The following is a 21,646-nucleotide window of genomic DNA, read 5'->3' as shown; positions in this document are numbered from 1 at the left end:
ATGATCTTAGTTTTCTGAATGTTTAGCTTTAAGCCAACTTTTTCACTCTCCTCTTTCACTTTCATCAAGAGGCTTTTTAGTTCCTCTTCACTTTCTGCCATAAGGGTGGTGTCATCTGCATATCTGAGGTTATTGATATTTCCCCCAGCAATCTTGATTCCAGCCTGTGCTTCTTCCAGCGCAGTGTTTCTCATGATGTACTCTGCATAGAAGTTAAATAAGCAGGGTGACAATATCCAGTCTTGACGAACTCCTTTTCCTATTTGGAACCATTTTGTTGTTCCATGTGCAGTTCTAACTTTTGTTTCCTGACCTGCATATAGGAATTTGTAAATGTGCAATTGTAAAAGGGAAAATGTATAAGTACATGGCTAGGGAAGTACATGAAAGAAATGTTTCTGATTTAATTGGTAGAGCAAGGAGCCAAGCACTGGCATTTAAAAAACAGACACAAACACAAGCTCCAGATGAGTAAGAACCAGGTTAAAGTCCTCCAAACTTAAGGATGGTAGAGAAGAAAACCACAACATAGCTGGTACCTTCATGTGCTTCTGAAATTGAAATGCATTTACTTTGCAGACCTGGTAAAAAACCACAGCAGTAATGTCAGGAGCTAACAGGTCTGTCTATGAGGAAAATCTAAAGATATGGTTAAGGCAAAAAGAAAATGCAACTGAATGTTATAAGTTCAAAAAATTGCTGGAAAACTCAAAGAACAGACAGAAGGGGATTGATAACACTGAAGAAAGGTGAGCGACAGGTCAGGTTTGACTTGATTTTTCCAATGTTTTTGAATCATTCCTGGGTTAACATTCTGCCTTGCAATAGTGGACAAAGACTATGGATTCAAAGATTTAAACAGAGAACTTAAAACATACCAAAACATACCTCTTAGGAATTCTACCTTAAAAACAAAATACTTCCAGTTGGCCTAAAAATAATTAAACTGGAACACAAAGACCGTGTTAGGAGAAGTGATGTTGTCTTTATTCATTCTCAGACCTGGAATAGAATATTTGTCTTTGGATTTTTAAAATCATCCCAAACCTGGCCCTGATAACACCTGAGAAAACTTTCTTGCTGGCCTTTACTTCAATAGAAATTCACTAAACATTAATATTTATTTTGGAATGAGAGAGATTTCTACAGGTTCTTAGGAATACAAATAAATCTTGAAATGCAAATATTCAACATTTAGAACTAATAAATATGTATTTAAAGAATGATGTTAATATGGTTTATTCATAACCTAAGCAGGTGTGACTTAAATAATCATATATTAAATTCTTTATTAGTAACAGAAATATTTTTAAAAAGTTATCATTAAATTTAACCAAGCATGCTACCTAACCATAATTCTGAGCTCTCATAATATTCTACATTTGATTTAGAAATATCAAATTTAGGATTCATTGTCTTTACTATCATCCCAGTAGCAAGAATATTTAATTCATTTTAATGCTATCTATTATAACCAGGCTAATCAGATTACCGAGCAAACCACCAGCTCTCTATTTAGCAAGGACTTTAGAGACAGAATAGATTATTAAATGATTGGGCTTACAGTAAAGGTTTAAAAAAAGTATTTTCCTGCCTTGTAATGAGTACAGTCCGCCACCAGAGAGAGCTCAGTAACTGTATTTTCTTAAAGAGATCACATTTCCTTTCAACTAGATTGAAATTCTCTATCAGAAGTGCCTGCTACATGCTAGAAGGAAAATAGCTATTCTTTAATTATAATATTCAGAGTCAGTTTCTAGAAATGAAACTCTCATATTTGGCATTTAAGAAATTATTTGTTCCTAGCAAAGAAATTTAGTGCAGAAGGTTTCAAGGAAGATTTCCAAAGAGAAAGGCTCAGGTTGACTGTGTATAATGAACTGAACCCTCTTTCTGACTAATGAGAAGATCTTTTATATATTAGAAGTAAGTATGTTTTCAAAAGAACACAAAAGATACTTTTCAACATAACCTGGTTAACAAACTGAGTAAATTTAAAAAATAGGTCAATTGATAAACTTACTCAAATACTCAGTAATAAATGGACTTTGATCAATAATAACCTAAAATTGCTAGATTCTTAATATCTTTTAACTGTCTGATTTTCAGTTGGAGGATTTTTTATTATTAATAACCAAGGTCACTTCATTTAATAAGAATGTAGGCAACCATAGTAGAAACAATTTTAAGTTTGTCAATATCCAGCCCCTTCCACCACCCCAATCATGATAAGTAAATTAAATGAAGAAGCACATACACTCCAGTTTATCCTCAGGTCTTCCTCTTTCAAGGAGAGACAGGTAACAGACTATATCCTTCAGATGGATTACTTCTGGGGAACACGTGTTTGCTGGAGAAGTACGAGGAGGGGTGATGGCACCTTTGTTCATTTTCAGACCTGGAAAAAAAAAATATTTGTCTTTACATACTTAAAGAAATTCACAGTGCTCTCAAACAAACAAACAAAAAAGGGAAATGGAGAGATAACGATTGCATAGACCATATAAAGAACTGTATGTTTCTAAGGCATCAAACAACCCAAACCTCTGGTACTAGTATAACAGAGACAGACATTCCATGACTCTTTTAAGTAATATAGAGTTCTTTGGCATTCAGGGACACGGGGGCTGCTCTGCAGACTCACTGGAGGGTATGTGGGTCAGAATTCTGTAGCCCAGGGTTGGTTGGTGGACAGAATCCAAAGCACGAAGCACTACTTCCCTATTCCACCTTTCTCCACTTTAGGCAGTGACAGCTGTAAATCATTTGGAAGACTGAAAAATGGTCTTTCATTTAAAAAAAAAAAGCTGAGGAAATGTGAATCCGTCACAATATGATTTATATACTGACAACCAGGTATCATTCATACATAAAAACATGCATTTATGTCCAGTCATGCAAAAGACATCCTTTTCACCATCAAGGAATCTTCCCATGGGCAAGAGAAAAAGAACATACAAAAAAACCTGGATAAACATGACAGATTTAATTAGCGAGGTAAGACTACACAACTGCAGTTTAAATACGGTCCATACTTTATTTCTGACACCTATTCTTTGTGCCTATTCCAAGACAAGGGTGAAGAAGTGGGTGAAATGAAGTCGCTCAGTCGTGTCCGACTCTTTGTGACCCCATGGACAGTAGCCTACCAGGCTCCGCCGTCCATGGGATTTTCCAGGCAAGAATACTGGATTGGGCTGCCATTTCCTTCTCCAGGGAATCTTCCCAACCCAGGGATTGAACTGTATCTCCTGCATTGCAGATAGACACTTTACCGTCTGAGCCACCAGGGAAACCCCCAAGTCAAGGGTAGTGAACGTGAATGCCTAGTCATAAGAGCTGATGACTGCAGATTATCTGGATGATGATAAATAAGCTGAGACCTTTTCACAATAAATAGTTCCATCTTATGAGAGAAGCCTCTAAAACAAGACCATATGCATCTGACAAGGTAAACCCCGATCATCCTTTGAGGTCTGTTTGGTCATATGAAAAGCATGAGGGTGAGATGCCTAATGGGGCAAATGGCTACATAGTTCCTAATCAACCAGGAGTTACTGGAACGGAAGGAATAACCTTAACCAAATACAGTCTAAACACCGGTCATTCATCTGTCATTCACCAGCACACCTCAACCTAACGACATCTGTTGCTCCAGTTTATTTCCTTCCATGTGTAACTTTGATAAAATACCTGTCATTTCCTTCAGCCATTTCAAGATATCCAGGAATACAGTTTCATGTATTATGAAAAGTCAGAAGTTAGTTTAGTAGTCACAAGGTTACTACTAAGAAAATGTGTCATTTACTGAGTGTATGATATGTGGTAGGAACCATGCTGGGCACTTGAACATGAAACATCATCTTACTTAACTCTCCCATTACCCCTGTGAAGGAGACTGCATTATTACCACTTTACAGATGAGAAACAACCTTAGTGAAATTAATTGCTAGAGTTTCATAAGTAGCAAATTTGTCCTCTTTAGTCTACATTAATAGCTTACAGACTATTTTTGTTCAAGGCCAATAGGAAGAAAAAGTAAGAAAAACAATTTACATCTTCAGTTCAATTCAGTCGCTCAGTCGTGTCCAACTCTTTGCGACCCCATGAATCACAGCACACCAGGTCTCCCTGTCCATCACCAACTCCCGGAGTTCACTCAGACTCACGTCCATCGAGTCAGTGATGCCATCCAGCCATCTCATCCTCTGTCGTCCCCTTTTCCTCCTGCCCCCAATCCCTCCCAGCATCAGAGTTTCCAATGAGTCAACACTTCGCATGAGGTGGCTAAAGTACTGGAGTTTCAGCTTTAGCATCATTCCTTCCAAAGAAATCCCAGGGCTGATCTCCTTCAGAATGGACTGGTTGGATCTCCTTGCAGTCCAAGGGACTCTCAAGAGTCTTCTCCAACACCACAGTTCAAAAGCATCAAATCTTAATCCAGCACAAATACAAACACACACATATACTAGTAGGTTTCCTACATGTGCCATTATTTTCTTTCCTTTGTTAACCTATTCTCTTCTATTTCATTCTTAAAATTCTTTTGTCAAAGATCCCTTAAGTTGAATTCATTATGGGCCACAGTTTTCAAATCCACAGTTTGAAAAACAGTGCTTTATATCTTTCATTTTTACCAAAGCCTTATTTCAAATATACCTTTATGCTTCACATTAATGCTACTTCTGTTCACCGTTATTGAAAAAGATACACACACACACATATATATATATGTTATAAATTGATTTCTCCCCTTGACAAAAGTGTCACTGTATATCTAATGCAAAGTAATATGGTCACTTTTATAAACCAAGGGCAGAGAATAGAAGACAATTCTGAGCTTTAAAAAGAAAATACCTGACTACTTCTAACTAACCATCTAAAGCCTCACCAGCTGTAGGAATAAGCAGTCTCAGTCTATGATAAAAGACATTTTGGCACTGATCCTTCACATGGCCATAACTTCCAGACTTGGAGAACACAGCACTTGAATTATGGTTGGATAAACTATGACCTAACTCATCCTGCATGATGAGCTAATCCTCTCTTCCATGCCCCCCCCTTTATGGCAGCGAAATGCTTTAATAAGTTACATTTAATTATTTTACACTACAACTCAGCACAAAATAAGAAAGAATAAAAAGCGTGTGTCATCACATTCATCTGGAAGAAAGACAAAAAGTATCCATTTTCACTTACATCTTTTCATTTATGATCATCTGTATTTATAAAATTAAGGTTATGGTATCTCAGTATCAGTTTTCATAATACTGAACAAAAAAATTTGGAGAACATGAGTATCACAGTTTTCTGCTTGCCTTTCTTGTATGTCATGTACATACTGAACATGAACATAAATGTATAATTTAAATTTAATACTACTTTTGGTCAAGAAACATGCTACTCTACTAAGATTGCTTCTGCTTGACAAAATGACCATCTGCCATTTGCAATTCATGATATGTTGTAAACTAAAAGTTTTATGATGCCTTGAATTGCATCATAATTTCACATATAAAAGAACTGAAAAGTTATTAAAAAAGAAATTATGGGCATATATGACAACACACAATGAAGAACTAATTCCAATTCTCCTTAAGCCCTATTTCAGCTAAACTTGAGAGGTAAAATGTATACTTTTTGCAAAGATTTATAGGGTGCATCAGAGAAAACAAATAAAATGTCAAAGGCCTTTTTCACAATTACTTTACAACAACAACAAAAAAATATAGAGAGCTGGACTACTAAACCTTAAGGTATGGCATTAAAAAAGCTTGGGATGGTTCCTGCCCCAACCTTCTCCCTTAGATCAGCCCACTCTTTCTTATGTGATGAAAATGTTTATTTTTTCATTTAATATTTTGAAAACAGGTCATAGGGCCTCAATCTGTCTTCACAGAGGTTATTTTTACATCCGTACTCTACCCTGTAAAAAATTTTTTCCTGTCCCTAAATTTGGCTGTAGGTCTTACCCAGTACTTACTCATCTCTCAGAAAGTACACTTCCCTGAAGAAAAGTCTTTTTCCTTTTAAGCCGTCTGTGCTACGGGTTCTACAGAAAACACAGGAGACTGTGCAAATGGCAAATGAACATGGCAAGCCTGGTTTCCTGCCTATAGCATCTCATGAAGTGAGATGGTAAATGGAAACCTACACTTCTCTTTAGCAGTAATAGCCTCTGAAGAAGAGGCTCAAAAGCCTACTTCCCTTTAACAAAGCCCATTTGAACCCATCCAGTCACTGGTGAAACTCTCTGTTCACAACTGGAACTGTATGTGAAGCTAGGTATAAAAGCAAGGTGTGTTTGTTTTGCCTTAAGTGGTCAATATTTAGTCCTGAAGATCATGTGATTGACATCCAAATTCACACATTCTCTGACTTGCCCAAGGTTATGCTTCTTTAAATATTAACCCACAAAATTGAAGTATATACACCTGCACACATGCCATTTATGTCTGCAGACCCATATATAGCTATACACATATAACATATATTACAAGGTACAACCAAGTACAAAATAAGTGAAAAATAAGCATGGCAATTAGAGTCTATTAGTTTTATTGGGAATAATTAAATTGTACTCTGATGGCATTTTTCTGCTTTTATGATGATTTTATATATATGTATATATACATATATATATATAAACATTCTTCTCTGCAAAGTTTTAAGTACAAAAACAATTAACATTAGTCAAATTGAATATTGTTAATAACCAACAAATTCTTCAAACACCTTATTTTCATTGTATTCTGATATGGATACTCCATTTCTTGAAACAATGACTTTAAAGGTTCTGTTCTAATAGATACATTTAATTCCAGTCTCAAGGTTCAATTATTAGCAAATCTGTCTTGGTACATGTTCAATTACCGTCTCTGCTCCAGTTTATTTTATCTTCAAACACTAGCATTACAGAAAATGAAAACAGTAGTGTTATCTCCATTATTTCCATTCCTCTATTAAAATGAAATATTCAAAACTAATAACACAAATTAAAATTCTAAAGTTATCACGCAAGAAAACACTCTGGTAACTTGGTTTTTCCAGTTTTTATACTGGTTCAATTTGCAGAAATTTATCGGGCTTCTCAAGCAGTTTATCACATAGTATAATCACATATCGAGGCTTCCCAGGTGGCTCAGTGGTAAAGAATCTTCCGGCCAATGCAGAAGACACAGGAGATGTGAGTTCAGTCCCTGAGTCAGGAAGACCACCTGGAGAAGGAAATGGCCATCCACTCCGGTCTTTCTGCCTACAAAAATCCCATGGACAGAGGGGCCTGGTGGGCTACAATCCCAGGGGTCACAAAGAGTCGGACACGACTCAGTGACTGAGCATACAAGCACGTCTTATTTCAAACTTCAGGCTCTTTTCAAAAAGCAGTAAAAACAATACTTTTCTATCAGTCCTGACCAGTATAATATTCTGCAATGATAGAAATGTTCTATACATTGCACTGTTTAATACAGTGCTATTAACCACACACAGCTGTTTAGGGCGTGAGACGTGGCTGGTATTTGAGTAAAGAACTGAATTGTTTTAATTGATTGTTAAATTTAGATTTCAGTGGTACCTTGAGCTCGTGGCAACCACAGTGCAGGTGACACATTGTCCACAGGCAGCGTATTGAGAGTTGGTTGAATTAATCTCAGTTCCCTAAATATACTCTGAGTGTGGGAATTAAACCATCACATGTGAAAAGTCATGTTACCAAAATTCCTGTATTTGTCACATCGAAATGAAATCTCCATAATACTTTTTATTTTTAATTAAATCATTAACTAATTTGGCTGTGCTGGCTCTTCATTGCTGCATGCAGGCTTCTCTCTAGCTGAAGAGAGTAGGGGCTACTCTCTAGCTGCAGTGTACAGGCTTCTCATGTGGCGCTTGTTTTTTGGCAAAGCATGTGCTCTAGGGCCCACAAGGCTTCAGCAGTTGTGGCTCTCAGGCTCTAGAGCACTGGCTCAGTATTTGGGGCCCATGGGTTTAGTCACTCCACGGCATACAGGACCCTCCTGGACCAGGAATTGAACCCATGTCTCCTGCACTGCCAGGCAGATTCTTATCCACTGTAACACCAGGGAAGTCCCTAATAATACTCTTTAAATTTTAATATATTCTTTCTGGGTGTATGATATTGTAAGGGGGAAAAAACTGCACTGTATTTGCAAACTGAAATATAGAAAAATGACCTGTTTGTGAATAACAGTAATAGCTGGCACTGTTAATGTAAATTACATTTTTGAGTCTCACACGACCCAGTAAGTCAGACATTATTTCCATTTTGCATTCAAGAAAACAAAGACCAGTTGTGCACCGACAATTTAAAAGGCAACCTGATGCAGGATTATTTTAAGCTTTAAGTATACTTTTGCGGCGCTAGAGAGCAAAAACCAAATCAGTGAAATCTGTCTCCTGCCTCTCAATAAATGACCTTTTAAGACTCTGGTTTTCAAGACTCTTGAGAGTAACTACATTGATTATTTCATAAACTTCTGGAAGGAAATTAGAGATCCTAGCCATAGCTGAGAGCTCTTAAATGTTCACCTTCCATTCAGATCAGTCCTTGGGCCATCCACTTAATACAGGTTTGTGAGAAGACTTTGTATACACTGGCTTGCATGTATAAGCATGCACACATAAAAATACATATTTACCAAATCTTTACCTGCATTCTCATAGGGAAATGGATTATGAATGATTTTTCTTTTCGTTTAATAGATATGCAACTAGCATATTCTTTATAAGCATGTTGTTGTTAGCTAGCCACTTAGTCATGTTTGACTCTTTTACAACCCCATGGACTGTAGCCCAGCAAGGTCTCTGGATTTCCCAGGCAAGAATACTGGAGTGGGTTGCCATTTCCTTCTTCAGGGGATCTTCCCAACAGAGGGATAAAAAAAAAAAAAAAAAAACGGTCTCTTGCATTGGTAAGTGGATTCATTACTGCTGAGCCACCAGGGAGTCCCAAAACTAAATAAATATTAAAGACCTTTAGTGTTATTCATGTAAAATTAGGTTCTAGGCACTGAAGATCAAATATTGAACAACACAGATGAAAATCCCATTTCCATAGGGCTTCTGGTCTAGCGCATAAAAACAAATACCTAATATCATGGCATATTTTCTAGCTTGCTACTAAATATTTTTAGAACACATCACAAAGTAAACCATACCTATGATTGATTTGAGGCTCTGTAAATTAATCAAGCTGGTTTTAGAAAAGGCAGAGGAACTAGAGATCAAATTGCCAACATCCGATGGATCGTGGAAAAAGCAACAGAGTTCCAGAAAAACATCTACTTCTGCTTTATCGACTATGCCAAAGCCTTTGCCTGTGTGGATGACAATAAACTGTGGAAAATTCTGAAAGAGATGGGAATACCAGATCACCTGACCTGCCTCTTGAGAAACCTATATGCAGGTCAGGAAGCAACAGTTAGAACTGGACATGGAACAACTGACTGGTTCCAAATAGGGAAAGGAGTACGTCAAGGCTGTATATTGTCACCCTGCTTATTTAACTTACATGCAGAGTCCATCACGAGAAACACAGGACTGGAAGAAACACAAGCTGGAATCAAGATTGCCAGGAGAAATATCAATAACCTCAGATAGGCAGACGACACCACCTTTATGGCAGAAAGTGAAGAGGAACTAAAAAGCCTCTCGATGAAAGTAAAAGAGGAGAGTGAAAAAGTTGGCTTAAAGCTCAACATTCAGAAAACGAAGATCATGGCATCTGGTCCCATCACTTCATGGGAAATAGATGGGGAAACAGTGGAAATAGTGTCAGACTTTATTTTTGGGGGCTCCAAAATCACTGCAGATGATGATTGCAACCATGAAATTAAAAGACGCTTACTCTGTGGAAGGAAAGTCACGACCAACCTAGATAGCATATTCAAAAGCAGAGACATTACTTTGCCAACAAAGGTCTGTCTAGTCAAGGCTATGGTTTTTCCAGTGGCCATGTATGGATGTGAGAGTTGGACTGTGAAGAAAGCTGAGCGCTGAAGAATTGATGCTTTTGAACTGTGGTGTTGGAGAAGACTCTTGAAAGTCCCTTGGACTGCAAGGAGATCCAATCAGTCCATTCTAAAGGAGATCAGTCCTGGGTGTTCATTGGAAGGACTGATGTTGAAGCTGAAACTCCAATACTTTGGCCACCTGATGCAAAGAGCTGACTCATTTGAAAAGCCCCTGATGTTGGGAAAGCTTGAGGGTAGGAGGAGAAGGGGACGACAGAGGATGAGATAGTTGGATGGTATCCAACTTAATGGGCATGAGTTTGAGTAAACTCCAGGAGTTGGTGATGGACAGGGAGGCCTGGCATGCTGCAGTCCATAGGTTCACAAAGAGTCGGACACAACTGAGCAACTAAACTGAACTGATGGCTAATAAAGAACCTTTACTGTTATAAGGGAGATTCCCTGGTGGCTCAGATGGTAAAGCATCTGCTTGCAATGTGGGAGACCCACGTTCAATCCCTGGGTCAGGAAGATCCCCTGGAGAAGGAAATGGCCATCCACTTCAGTACTCATTCCCGGAAAATTCCATGGATGGAGAAGCCTGGTGAGCTATAGTCCATGGCGTCGCAAAGAGTCAGAGACGACTGAGCGACTTCACTTCACTTCACTTTACTGTTATAAAGTTAATATTTTGGACCCTGGGAACCCAACAGGAATATACAGAATGAGTGTTTGAAGCATCTAATGAACCATACAACCTCCTCTTCTAATCACCCTACTCTTAGAGAAAGAAATGTTACAAATGTCACAAATATTACAGTGAATTGCTATCTTATACAAAAAGAAATACAATTTAGCTGAAGTGGGTTATTCCTAGGAATGCATGTGCTACAACAGTCACAGGTGGGAGCTGGAGATAGGCAGGGATATGCCAGCTATCCTGCAGATGTCAGATGGTGGGACTTTTACAAGGGTGCCCACGGTGCTTCCCAGCTGCATTCTCTAGGGACCCCATCTCTCCCATCACTGCATCCCTAATACGGAACACAGCATACCCTTTTGAATTAGAATAAAGCCCTCTCTGAGACATGAAGGAACTGTGTTTGCTGTGAAATAAGGGCAGAGGAAACAGCATGCAGAAAAGTTCAGAGTCCTGAGTAAGCAAAGCACATGTTAAGTCACAGCTAACAGTTGGATATGAAAAGGATCTGGGTGCATAGGGCAAGGAGACAGAGAATGAGGGCTGGAGGCAGCCTAGGCAAGCTGCATGTGCCTGCATGCGTGTATGCTCAGTCATGCCCAACTCTTTGCAACTCCATGGACTTTCGCCCACCAGGCTCCTCTGTCCATGCAATTCTCCAGGCAAAAATACCGAGTGCCTTGCCACGCCCTCCTCCAGGGGATCTTCCCAGCCCAGGGATAGCACATGTATCTCTTAGGTCTCCTGCATTGGCAGATGGTTCTTTACCACTAGTGCCATCTGGGAAACCTCCTGCAAGCTGCATGGCATTGGGCTTGAAGTGAAGTGGAGTGAAAGTCATTCAATTGTGTTCACTTTGCGAACCCATGGACTATACAATCCACGTAATCCTCCAGGCCAGAATACTGGAGTGGGTAGCCTTTCCCTTCTCCAGGGGATCTTCCGAACCCAGGGATTGAACCCAGGTCTCCTGCATTGCAGGTAGATTCTTTATCAGCTGAGCCCTTGGGAAGCCCATGGGAAGCCCATGGCATGGACTTAATGCTATGAAACTCAGACTTTGTCACCTTCTTAACTGTCCTGCCCAGGCCCTGGAGGCTCAGCTAGGGCACTTCAGGATGGGGTGTATCCAGCCTGGGGAAGCGGGGGGTGATGAGGGGGTAGGAGGGAGGCAGAAAGATTAGGACTTCCCTGTACTTAGACCTCTCCTGTACCATCCCCAAACAAAAGAACTCAGCTTTGCTGCTAAGTCACTACAGTCGTGTCCGACTCTGTGCGACCCCATAGACGGTAGCCCACCAGGCTCCCCCGTCCCTGGGATTCTCCAGTCGAGAACACTGGAGTGGGTTGCCATTTCCTTATCCAATGCGTGAAAGTGAAAAGTGAAAGGGAAGTCGCTCAGTCATGTCTGACTCTTAGCGACCCCATGGATTGCAGCCTACCAGGCTCCTCCATCCATGGGATTTTCCAGGCAAGAGTACTGGAGTGGGGTGCCATTGCCTTCTCCAGGAACTCAGCTTTAATTGACTTTAAATAACTAGGATTTAGATTTACTTGGAAAATAAAGGTTTAAAAAACATTCCACCAGGTGACAGTGAAAGCCAGAACCCCAAAATAATATTATCAGGCTGCTGTGTTAGAAAAACCATTCTGCACACAGAAGGGTAGGGCCTGGCTGGGAGTCATGCTAACTAAAAGTCTATGACACAATGATGAGTCAAATGACACTGGCAGAACGTTTGAGAAGAAGTTACAACGAGTAACAGAGAGCACTTTTCGATTAATTAAACGTGAGGAGAAAAGCAATGAAGGGTAGGGAGAGTCCAAGATTTTCAGGTAGGGAAATTGATAAATATGCAGGTTCCATTCACCAAGAAAGATGATAGGCATAGAAGCAGATTTGGGTAGAATATAATTATTTGACTTTCAGATACAATTAGTTTGATTCCTTATGGAACACTCAGACAAAGGGCTCCAACTGGAATATAGTAATATATATTCTCCAAAAGGGTAATAAAGAGTTTTGGATCATGTGAGAAATAACTGAGGCATTTTATGTTAGACAATGCCTGTTGTGTATGTGTGTGTGTGTGTGTGTGATGTTAATAAAAAATGTCATCTGTTGAGAGAGAGGGGAAAGATACGAATAAACTAAAAGAGGTTTCAAAAGTTTAACTGATCTAGGAGACGGGAACAAGAATAAATACTTTTCAGGGGATTTTTTTTTTTTTTTTTAAGCTGAAGAGGTGTTAAGACCATGTTAATACTGGGTGTTAGCCTGTTGTTCTTTAGTTGCTAAGCTGTATCCATTATCTTTGAGACCAAATGGATTGTAGCCCATCAGGCTCCCCTGTCCATGGCATTTCCCAGGCAAGAATACTGGAGTGAGTTGCCATTTCCTTCTCCAGGGATCTTCCCCAACCAGGGATCGAACAACCATCTCACACTGGCAGGCAGATTCTTTACCACTGAGCAACCAGGGAAGCCCGTGGGTGTTCAGTCACCATGAGTAAATTAGATAGCTAGCAGGAAGCTGTGGAGAACCGCAATGGCAACCCACTCCAGTACTCTTGCCGGAAAATCCCAGGGACGGGGGAGCCTGGTGGTCTGCCGTCTATGCGGTTGCACAGAGTAGGACACGACTGAAGCGACTTAGCAGCAGCAGCAGGAAGCTGTGGTACAGCACAGGGAGCTCAGCTCTGTGCTCTGTGATGACCTGGAGGGAGGGAGGGATGCAGACTGGGAGGGAGGCTCAGAAGAGAAGGGATACATGTGTACTAATGACTGATACATGTCGTTGTACAGCAGAAACCAACACAACCTTGTAAAGCAATTATACGCCAATCAAAAAATAAAAGAAAAAAAATATCTGGTGTTAGGAATTTATAGTGACAAAAATTTGTGTATTTATGAGATTTCTCTCTGGTTATGCTGTGCTCAAATCGTAGGGACTGAAATATGGGATCATAATAGTGATCCATGACTGAGAGTTTGTGAGCCTCTTGAAAGGAAGAAAAAAAAAAGGATTCCAAATGAGAAAACCATTTTGTAAAGGCAATAGTTCAAGTGATAGATTCTAGAGAGGGTAAAATGAGAAATGTGTCACTGGAATAGTAAAGAGATTTGGAATTAAGGACTTGGCATTTACAATTAAGCAGAGAGGTTATGGGAAAGGTGGAAAGATGGTACATAGATACATTCAAAAACTAAGAGCACAACATGGGAATAATAGAATTAATAATCATCATATATTTAAATAGGTGATAAGAGGCACTTAAGGGCAACAAAACGTTCCAAAGCAATATATCATCTGCTACATGAAACGCCAGGTGGATCATTCAGTTCAGTTCAGTTCAGTTCAGTCGCTCAGTCATGTCCAACTCTTTGCAACCCCATGAATCGCAGCATGCCAGGCCTCCCAGTCCATCACCAACTCCCGGAGTTCACTCAAACTCACGTCCATCGAGTCGGTGATGCCATCCAGCCATCTCATCCTCTGTTGTCCCCTTTTCCTCCTGTCCCCAATCCCTCCCAGCATCAGAGTCTTTTCCAATGAGTCAACTCTTCACATGAGGTGGCCAAAGTATTTGAGTTTCAGCCTCATCTTCATTCCTTCCAAAGAACACACAGGGCTGATCTCCTTTAGAATGGACTGGTTGCATCTCTTTGCAGTCCAAGGGACTCTCAAGAGTCTTCTCCAACACCACAGTTCAAAAGCATCAATTCTTCGGCGCTCAGCTTTCTTTACAGTCCAACTCTCACATCCATACATGACCACAGGAAAAACCATAGCCTTGACTAGATGGACCTTTGTTGGCAAAGTAATGCCTCTGCTTTTGAATATGCTGTCTAGGTTGCTCATAACTTTCCTTCCACGGGGTAAGCATCTTTTAATTTCATGGCTGCAGTCATCATCTGCAGTAATTTGGGAGCCCCCAAAAATAAAGTCTGACACTGTTTCCACTGTTTCCCCATCTATTTCCCATGAAGTGATGGGACCAGATGCCATGATCTTAGTTTTCTGAATGTTGAGCTTTAAGGTGGATCATTAGGCTTTACAAGTTCAACAAACACAACTACCTACACACTCATAACACTTAAACCTATTTCTGTTTATCTTAAAATATTTTATTCTATAAAAACTAAGTATTTTACTTTTACCAAATACATGATCATTGTTCATTAACAAGAATAATAGTTTTTCCTTTTAAAATGTATGTCTTCTAGTTAAGAAGCCCTTATTATCCAGTCTATATACAATCAAGAACGGCTATCATAGTCCTGCTGGTAATCTGGTGATGAAATAGATGAACTCTCAGAGCGATCAACAAAGCAGATTATAGCACCTCATTATTCAATAATAATTTGTGATTTTTTTCAAACATGAATACATCTTATGTAGATAACTTAGATTATTTTAAGTCTCAAGGAATTTTATATATATATATATATGTTTCTGAGTCAAGGTTACCCCAGATCTTGAAAATTTTATTTTTATCCAGTGTTCTTTATTTCCCAGAAAAAAAAGACTATCGAAGGTAATCCTGAAAAGTACATAGGATGAGAAAGAGTACTACCAAGGACACTATGCACCTATGCTTTAAAATTGGAGGCCATGCTTTGAAAAGGCATCATGGTTTAATTCATTCTTGTGCTATGAGAGTTACATAGCCTACCTTATAATTCCTTTCAAGTAGGTCTTTGCAGAATGTGTGATTATCTCAAATGAAGTACAAGCTGTTAGTCCTTATTTTTTCCCTATTTTGAAACCCCATTTGATCTCTACTCCTTGTAAATTTGGCATCTTACATGTAGCACTTACTATATCTATCTAAAGAAAAGAGGGTTTGAGACTTGAATTTCTTATGAAACTACCAAAATAATTCAACTTGTCTCTTTCTTCCAAGTCTGACACAATTAGTCTGAATCTGTTGACTCAGAGAGAGAACATATCAAAAAATGTTCCCGCTTCTTTTTCAAAACCCAAGGACAGTATTGCTTGCTCATGTAAATTTAAATAAGGGACAACTTTGCTATGTCTGAATGTGCAAACCATTTATAGAAGGAAACAGAGAATACAGAAGTTTTAATCTCTAGATCCAAGTAAGAATCTGTACCATTTAAAAATATGCAGCACAGAACACTGGTAAGCTGAAACCATACATCAGAATAAACTAAATGAATTTCACTCAGAGAATCAGCAAGTGTGGGGAGTCCTCTCAATTCATGAGATATGGGGAATTATTTGAGGAACTAAAATATTTGATGGGTAAAGGCTATAAGCATATTAATTGTTTAATATTTTGAAGGGATCAAAATATCACATATGAAAGGTATACATCTATTTTAAAAAGCAGGGAACAACAAAATTACCCAAGGAAAAATATATGACTTCTTTAACAGAAAGGGAAGGACTACAACATAAGACTTAACAGTGTGGACTCTTCATCAGATTGCTCAATTTTGGTTTATGACTCAATCACCTATTTCTTAATTACATGCTTTAAACTTTTTATTTATTAGAGTGCTAGCTAGTAAAATTCCCCTCACTTCTTTACTCACACTTTGATATTCTACATTGTAATGTCAGGGCAGGAAGTCTCTAGACCTGTGGCTCCCATGGGATAGATGAGTCTCTCTCAGGGGATTTGTAAGGTCAAAATGGTATAAGTGTGGTTTCTGAGCTATCATTTGTTTTTTTCACTCTCATTTTCTCATGAGGGTACAGTGGATTTTTCAAGGGGTTACATGACATATATGTCGACACAGAAGCAAATGTGGTTACTCAGCTGTCTTCTATGTAGCTGGACATTAGTCATTTGTAACAATGTAATATAATGTACACCTTTTCATTTTTAGTTTGAAAATAATCATTTTTCATAAAGATAATATTGTTGTCAACATCTAAGGGGTTTATCCAAGGGAATATTTCATGCAAAAATGGACACAATAAACACAGAAATGATATGGACTTAACAGAAGCAGAAGCTATACAAAAGAGATCTTAATGACCCTGATACCCAAGATGGCGTGATCACTCACCTAAAGCCAGTCAGCCTGGAGTGCAAAGTGAAGTATGCCTTAGGAAGCATCACTACAAACAAAGCAAGTAGAGGTGATGGAATTCGAGCCGAGCTATTTCAAATTCTAGAAGATGATGCTGTGAAAGTGCTGCACTCAATATGCCAACAAATTAGGAAAACTCAGCAGTGGCCACAGGTCTGGAAAAGGTTGGTTTTCATTCGAATTCCAAAGAAAGGCAATGCCAAAAAATGTCAAACTACTACACAATTGCACTCATCTCATACACCAGCAAAGTAATACTCAAAATTCTTCAAGCTAGGCTTCAACAGTACATTAACTGAGAACTCCAAGATGTTCAAGCTGGATTTAGAAAAGGCAGAAGAACCAGAGATCAAGTTGCCAACATCCGTGGACCCTAGAAAAAGCAAGAGAATTCCAGAAAAAAGCCTATTTTTGCATCGTTGACTATGCTAAAGCCTTTGACTGTGTGGATCACAACAAACTGTAGAAAATTCTTGAAGAGATAGAAATACTAGATGACCTTACTGGCCTTCTGAGAAACCTGTATGCAGGTAAAGAAGCAACAATTAGAACCAAACATGGAACTACAGTCAGGTTCCAAATTGGGGACATCAAGGCTGTGTATTGTCATCCTGCTTATTTAACTTATATGCAGAGTACATCATGAAAAATGCCTGGATGGATGAAGCACAAGCTGGAATCAAGATTGCTGGGAGAAATATCAATAACCTAAGATACACAGATGACACCACCCTTATGGCAGAAAGCAAAGAGGAATAAAGACCCTCTTGGTGAAGATCAAAGAGGAGTGTGAAAAATCTGGCTTAAAACTCAACATTCAAAAAACTAAGATCATGACCTCTGGTCCCATCACTACATGGCAAGTCTATGGGGAAACAGTGCAAACAGTGAAAGACTCTATTTGGGGGCTATAAAATCACTTAGAAGATGACTGTAGCCATGAAATTAAAACACACTTGCTCCTTGGAAGAAAAGCTATGACAAACCTAGACAGCATGTTAAAAGCAGCGACATTACTTTGCCAACAAAGGTCCATCTCGTCAAAACTATAGTTTTTCCAGTAGTCATGTATGGATGTGAGAGGTGGACCATAAAGGAGGCTGAGCACCGAAGAACTGATGCTTTTGAACTGTGGTATTGGAGAAGACTCTTGAGAGTCCCTTGGACTGCAAGGAGATCAAACTAGTCAATCCTAAAGGAAATCAGTCCTGAATGTTCATTGGAAGGACTGATGCTGAAACTGAAACTCCAGTAGTTTAGCCATCTGATGCGAAGAACTGACTCACTGGAAAAAAACCTGATGCTGGGAAACATTGAAGGCAGGAAGAGAAGGGTACAATAGATGATGAAATGGTTGGATGGCATCACCATTGCAATGGATATGAGTTTGAGCAATCTCCAGGAGATGGTGAAGGTCAGGGAAGCCTGGCGTGCTGCAGTCCATGGGGTCACAAAGAGTCGAACACGACTCAGTGACTGAACAACAGGGGGTTGATCATTATCATTTATAGAATGTGTCATCTTTAATATGACAAACAGAAATAAATATCACACATATAAACAAAACTGTTTCGGGGTCTGTAAGGATTTATGGTGTGATCACTGACCTACAGCCAAACATTCTGGAATGTGAAGTCAAGTGGGCCTTAGAAAGCATCACTACGAACAGAGCTAGTGGAGGTTATGGAATTCCCGTTGAGCTATTTCAAATCCTGAAAGATGATGCTGTGAAAGTGCTGCACTCAATAGGCCAGCAAATTTGGAAAACTCAGCAGTGGCCACAGGACTGGAAAAGGTCAATTTTCATTCCAATCCCAAAGAAAGGCAATGCCAAAGAATGCTCAGACTACCACACAATTGCACTCATCTCACACTCTAGTAAAGTAATGCTCAAAATTCTCCAAGCCAGGCTTCAGCAATATGTGAACCGTGAACTTCCTGATGTTCAAGCTGGTTTTAGAAAAGGCAGAGGAACCAGAGATCAAATTGCCAACATCCGCTGGATCATAGAAAAAGCAAGACAGTTCCAGAAAAACATCTATTTATGCTTTATTGACTATGCCAAAGCTTTTGACTGTGTGGATGACAATAAACTGTGGAAAATTCTGAAAGAGATGGGCACACCAGACCACCTGACCTGCCTCTTGAGAAACCTGTACGCAGGTCAGGAAGCAACAGTTAGAACTGGACATGGAACAACAGACTGGTTCCAAATAGGAAAAGGAGTAGGTCAAGGCTGGATATTGTTACCCTGCTCATTTAACTTATATGCAGAGTACATCATGAGAAATGCTGGGCTGGAAGAAACACAAGCTGGAATCAAGATTGCCAGGAGAAATATGAATAACCTCAGATATGCAGATGACACCACCCTTATGGCAGAAAGTGAAGAGGAACTAGAAAGCCTCTTGATGAAAGTGAAAGAGGAGAGTGAAAAAGTTGGCTTAAAGCTCAACATTCAGAAAACTAAGATCATAGCATCTGGTCCCATCACTTCATGGGAAATATGTAGGGAAACAGTGTCAGAATTTATTTTTGGGGGGCTCCAAAATCACTGCAGATGGTGACTGCAGCCATGAAATTAAAAGACACTCCTTGGAAGGAAAGTTATGATCAACCTAGATAGCATATTCAAAAGCAGAGACTTTACTTTGCCAACAAAGGTCCATGTATTCAAGGCTATGGTTTTTCCAGTGGTCATGTATGGATATGAGAGTTTGACTGTGAAGAAAGCTGAGCGCCAAAGAATTGATGGTTTTGAACTGTGGTGTTGGAGAAGACTCTTGAGAGTCCCTTGGACTGCAAGGAGATACAATCCATCCACCCTCAAGGAGACCAATCCTGTGTGCTCATTGGAAGGACTGATGCTGAAGCTGAAACTCTAATACTTTGGCCACCTCATGCGAAGAGTTGACTCATTGGAAAAGACTGTGATGCTGGGAGGGATTGTGGGGAGGAGGAAAAGGGGACGACAGAGGATGAGATGGCTGGATGGCATCACTGACTCGATGCACATAAGTTTGGGTAAACTCCGGGAGTTGGTGATTGACAGGGAGGCCTGGCCAGAGAAGGCAATGGCACCCCACTTCAGTACTCTTGCCTGGAAAATCCCATGGGTGGAGGAGCCTGGTAGGCTGCAGTCTATGTGGTCGCTAAGAGTCGGAGGTGACTGAGCGACTTCACTTTCACTTTTCACTTTCATGCATTGGAGAAGGAAATGGCAACCCACTCCAGTGTTCTTGCCTGGAGAATCCCAGGGATGGGGGACCCTGGTTGGCTGCCATCTATGGGGTCGCACAGAGTCAGACACGACTATAGTGACTTAGCAGCAGTAGCAGCAGCAGGGAGGCCTGGCGTGCTGTGATTCACGGGGTCACAAAGAGTCGGACACGACTGAGTGATTGAACTGAACTGAAGGATTTTTCAGAAGCCTTAAAGAGTCCTAGATAAGAGTTTGAGACATACTGCTGAAGATTACATTTCTCCATTGACTGATGGAAACTGGCTGGGTTCAGAGAGGGCATGAAAGAGACCTGAGAAGGGAGGAGAGAGAAGGGCTTGGTTCCTGCCATTCTACTTCCACTTCCTCTTAGATCTCTCCAACATGTCACTCTCACAGAACCTGGTTCCAGCAGCAACTGGCCTCTAGTCTACAGCTTACAGCCCGCCATTCAGTCCTGCAGAGACCATGGTGATGTTGAAAGAGGTCTGACTTCCAGGGCTATGGGCTCCTCCCTGAGTTCCTGAGCTACCAGAGCCTGTCAGATAGGATCCTCTGCACAGGAGTCTGATGGTTCACATCTGCCAGGCAAAATCCCCCACCTTCAAACTCTGCCTTCCAGCTCAAAGAGGTTCTCCTTCCTAGCTTCTAGGTTTTGATGACTCCAACCTGGGGGAGGAATATGCTTCCTGTGGTTGTACTGCCGCATGCCTCAGTGTTCATCTTTGCTTTTCAAACTCTCCAACGCTGTTTTACCTGTTTCCTATTTCATATTCCCTAAAGTAACATAGTGAGATTTCTGTTTTCCTGACTTTGTGGAGAGTGACACATTTATTGACAAGTAGTAATGGATTAAAACCTACACCTAATAAGAAAACTAAAATCTCTGTGGTGACAAAATTGAATTAAGTATCTAAGAGGAAAAGTAATACTCTGAGGTTACAAATCTAAAAATGTGAAAGAATACCGGTAATTTGAACAAGTAATATTAAATACTATGTTTTCAGACATAACTGCCTTGTGACTACTGATATATGATACATGGTGTATGATATATATTATATATTTTCCAGTCATTTAAAAGAGCACTTTCACGCCAGTCAGAATGGCTGCGATCCAAAAATCTACAAACAATAAATGCTGGAGAGGCTGTGGAGAAAAGGGAACCCTCTTACACTGTTGGTGGGAATGCGAACTACCATAGCCACTATGGAGAACAGTGTGGAGATTTCTTAAAAAACTGCCTTATGCCTTATGATCCAGCAATCCCACTGCTGGGCATACACACTGAGGAAACCAGAAGGGAAAGAGACACGTGTTCATCGCAGCACTGTTTATAATAGCCAGGATACAGAAGCAACCTAGATGTCCATCAGCAGATGAATGGATAAGAAAGCTGTGGTACATATACACAATGGAGTATTACTCAGCCATTAAAAGGAATACATTTGAATCAGTTCTAATGAGGTGGATGAAACTGTAGCCTATTATACAGAGTGAGTTAAGCCAGAAAGAAAAACACCAATACAGTATACTAACGCATATATATGGAATTTAGAAAGATGGTAACAATAACCCTGTTTACGAGATAGCAAAAGAGACACTGATGTATAGAACAGTCTTTTGGACTCTGTGGGAGAGGGAGAGGGTGGGATGATTTGGGAGAATGGCATTAAAATATGTATA

The 21,646-nt window shown here is 39.9% G+C and overlaps 1 protein-coding gene across 7 annotated transcripts in view; it reads right to left on the bottom strand.

The window, feature by feature from the left end:
• The window catches only part of DGKB (diacylglycerol kinase beta), an 874,923-nt gene that overhangs the window by 638,295 nt on the left and 214,982 nt on the right, over positions 1-21,646 (bottom strand). For all 7 annotated transcript variants that reach the window (XM_027540028.1, XM_027540027.1, XM_027540029.1 and 4 more), the window contains one exon: positions 2,258-2,398. In XM_027540028.1, coding sequence (XP_027395829.1) covers positions 2,258-2,398 — 141 coding nt within the window. The remainder of the gene's footprint in view (positions 1-2,257; positions 2,399-21,646) is intronic.

Source organism: Bos indicus x Bos taurus, chromosome 4 (genome assembly GCF_003369695.1).
Source record: "Bos indicus x Bos taurus breed Angus x Brahman F1 hybrid chromosome 4, Bos_hybrid_MaternalHap_v2.0, whole genome shotgun sequence".
Classification (NCBI taxonomy): Eukaryota; Metazoa; Chordata; class Mammalia; order Artiodactyla; family Bovidae; genus Bos; species Bos indicus x Bos taurus.
The sequence above is the reverse complement of the archived record's forward strand: the minus strand, read 5'-3'. Positions and strand labels throughout refer to the sequence as shown.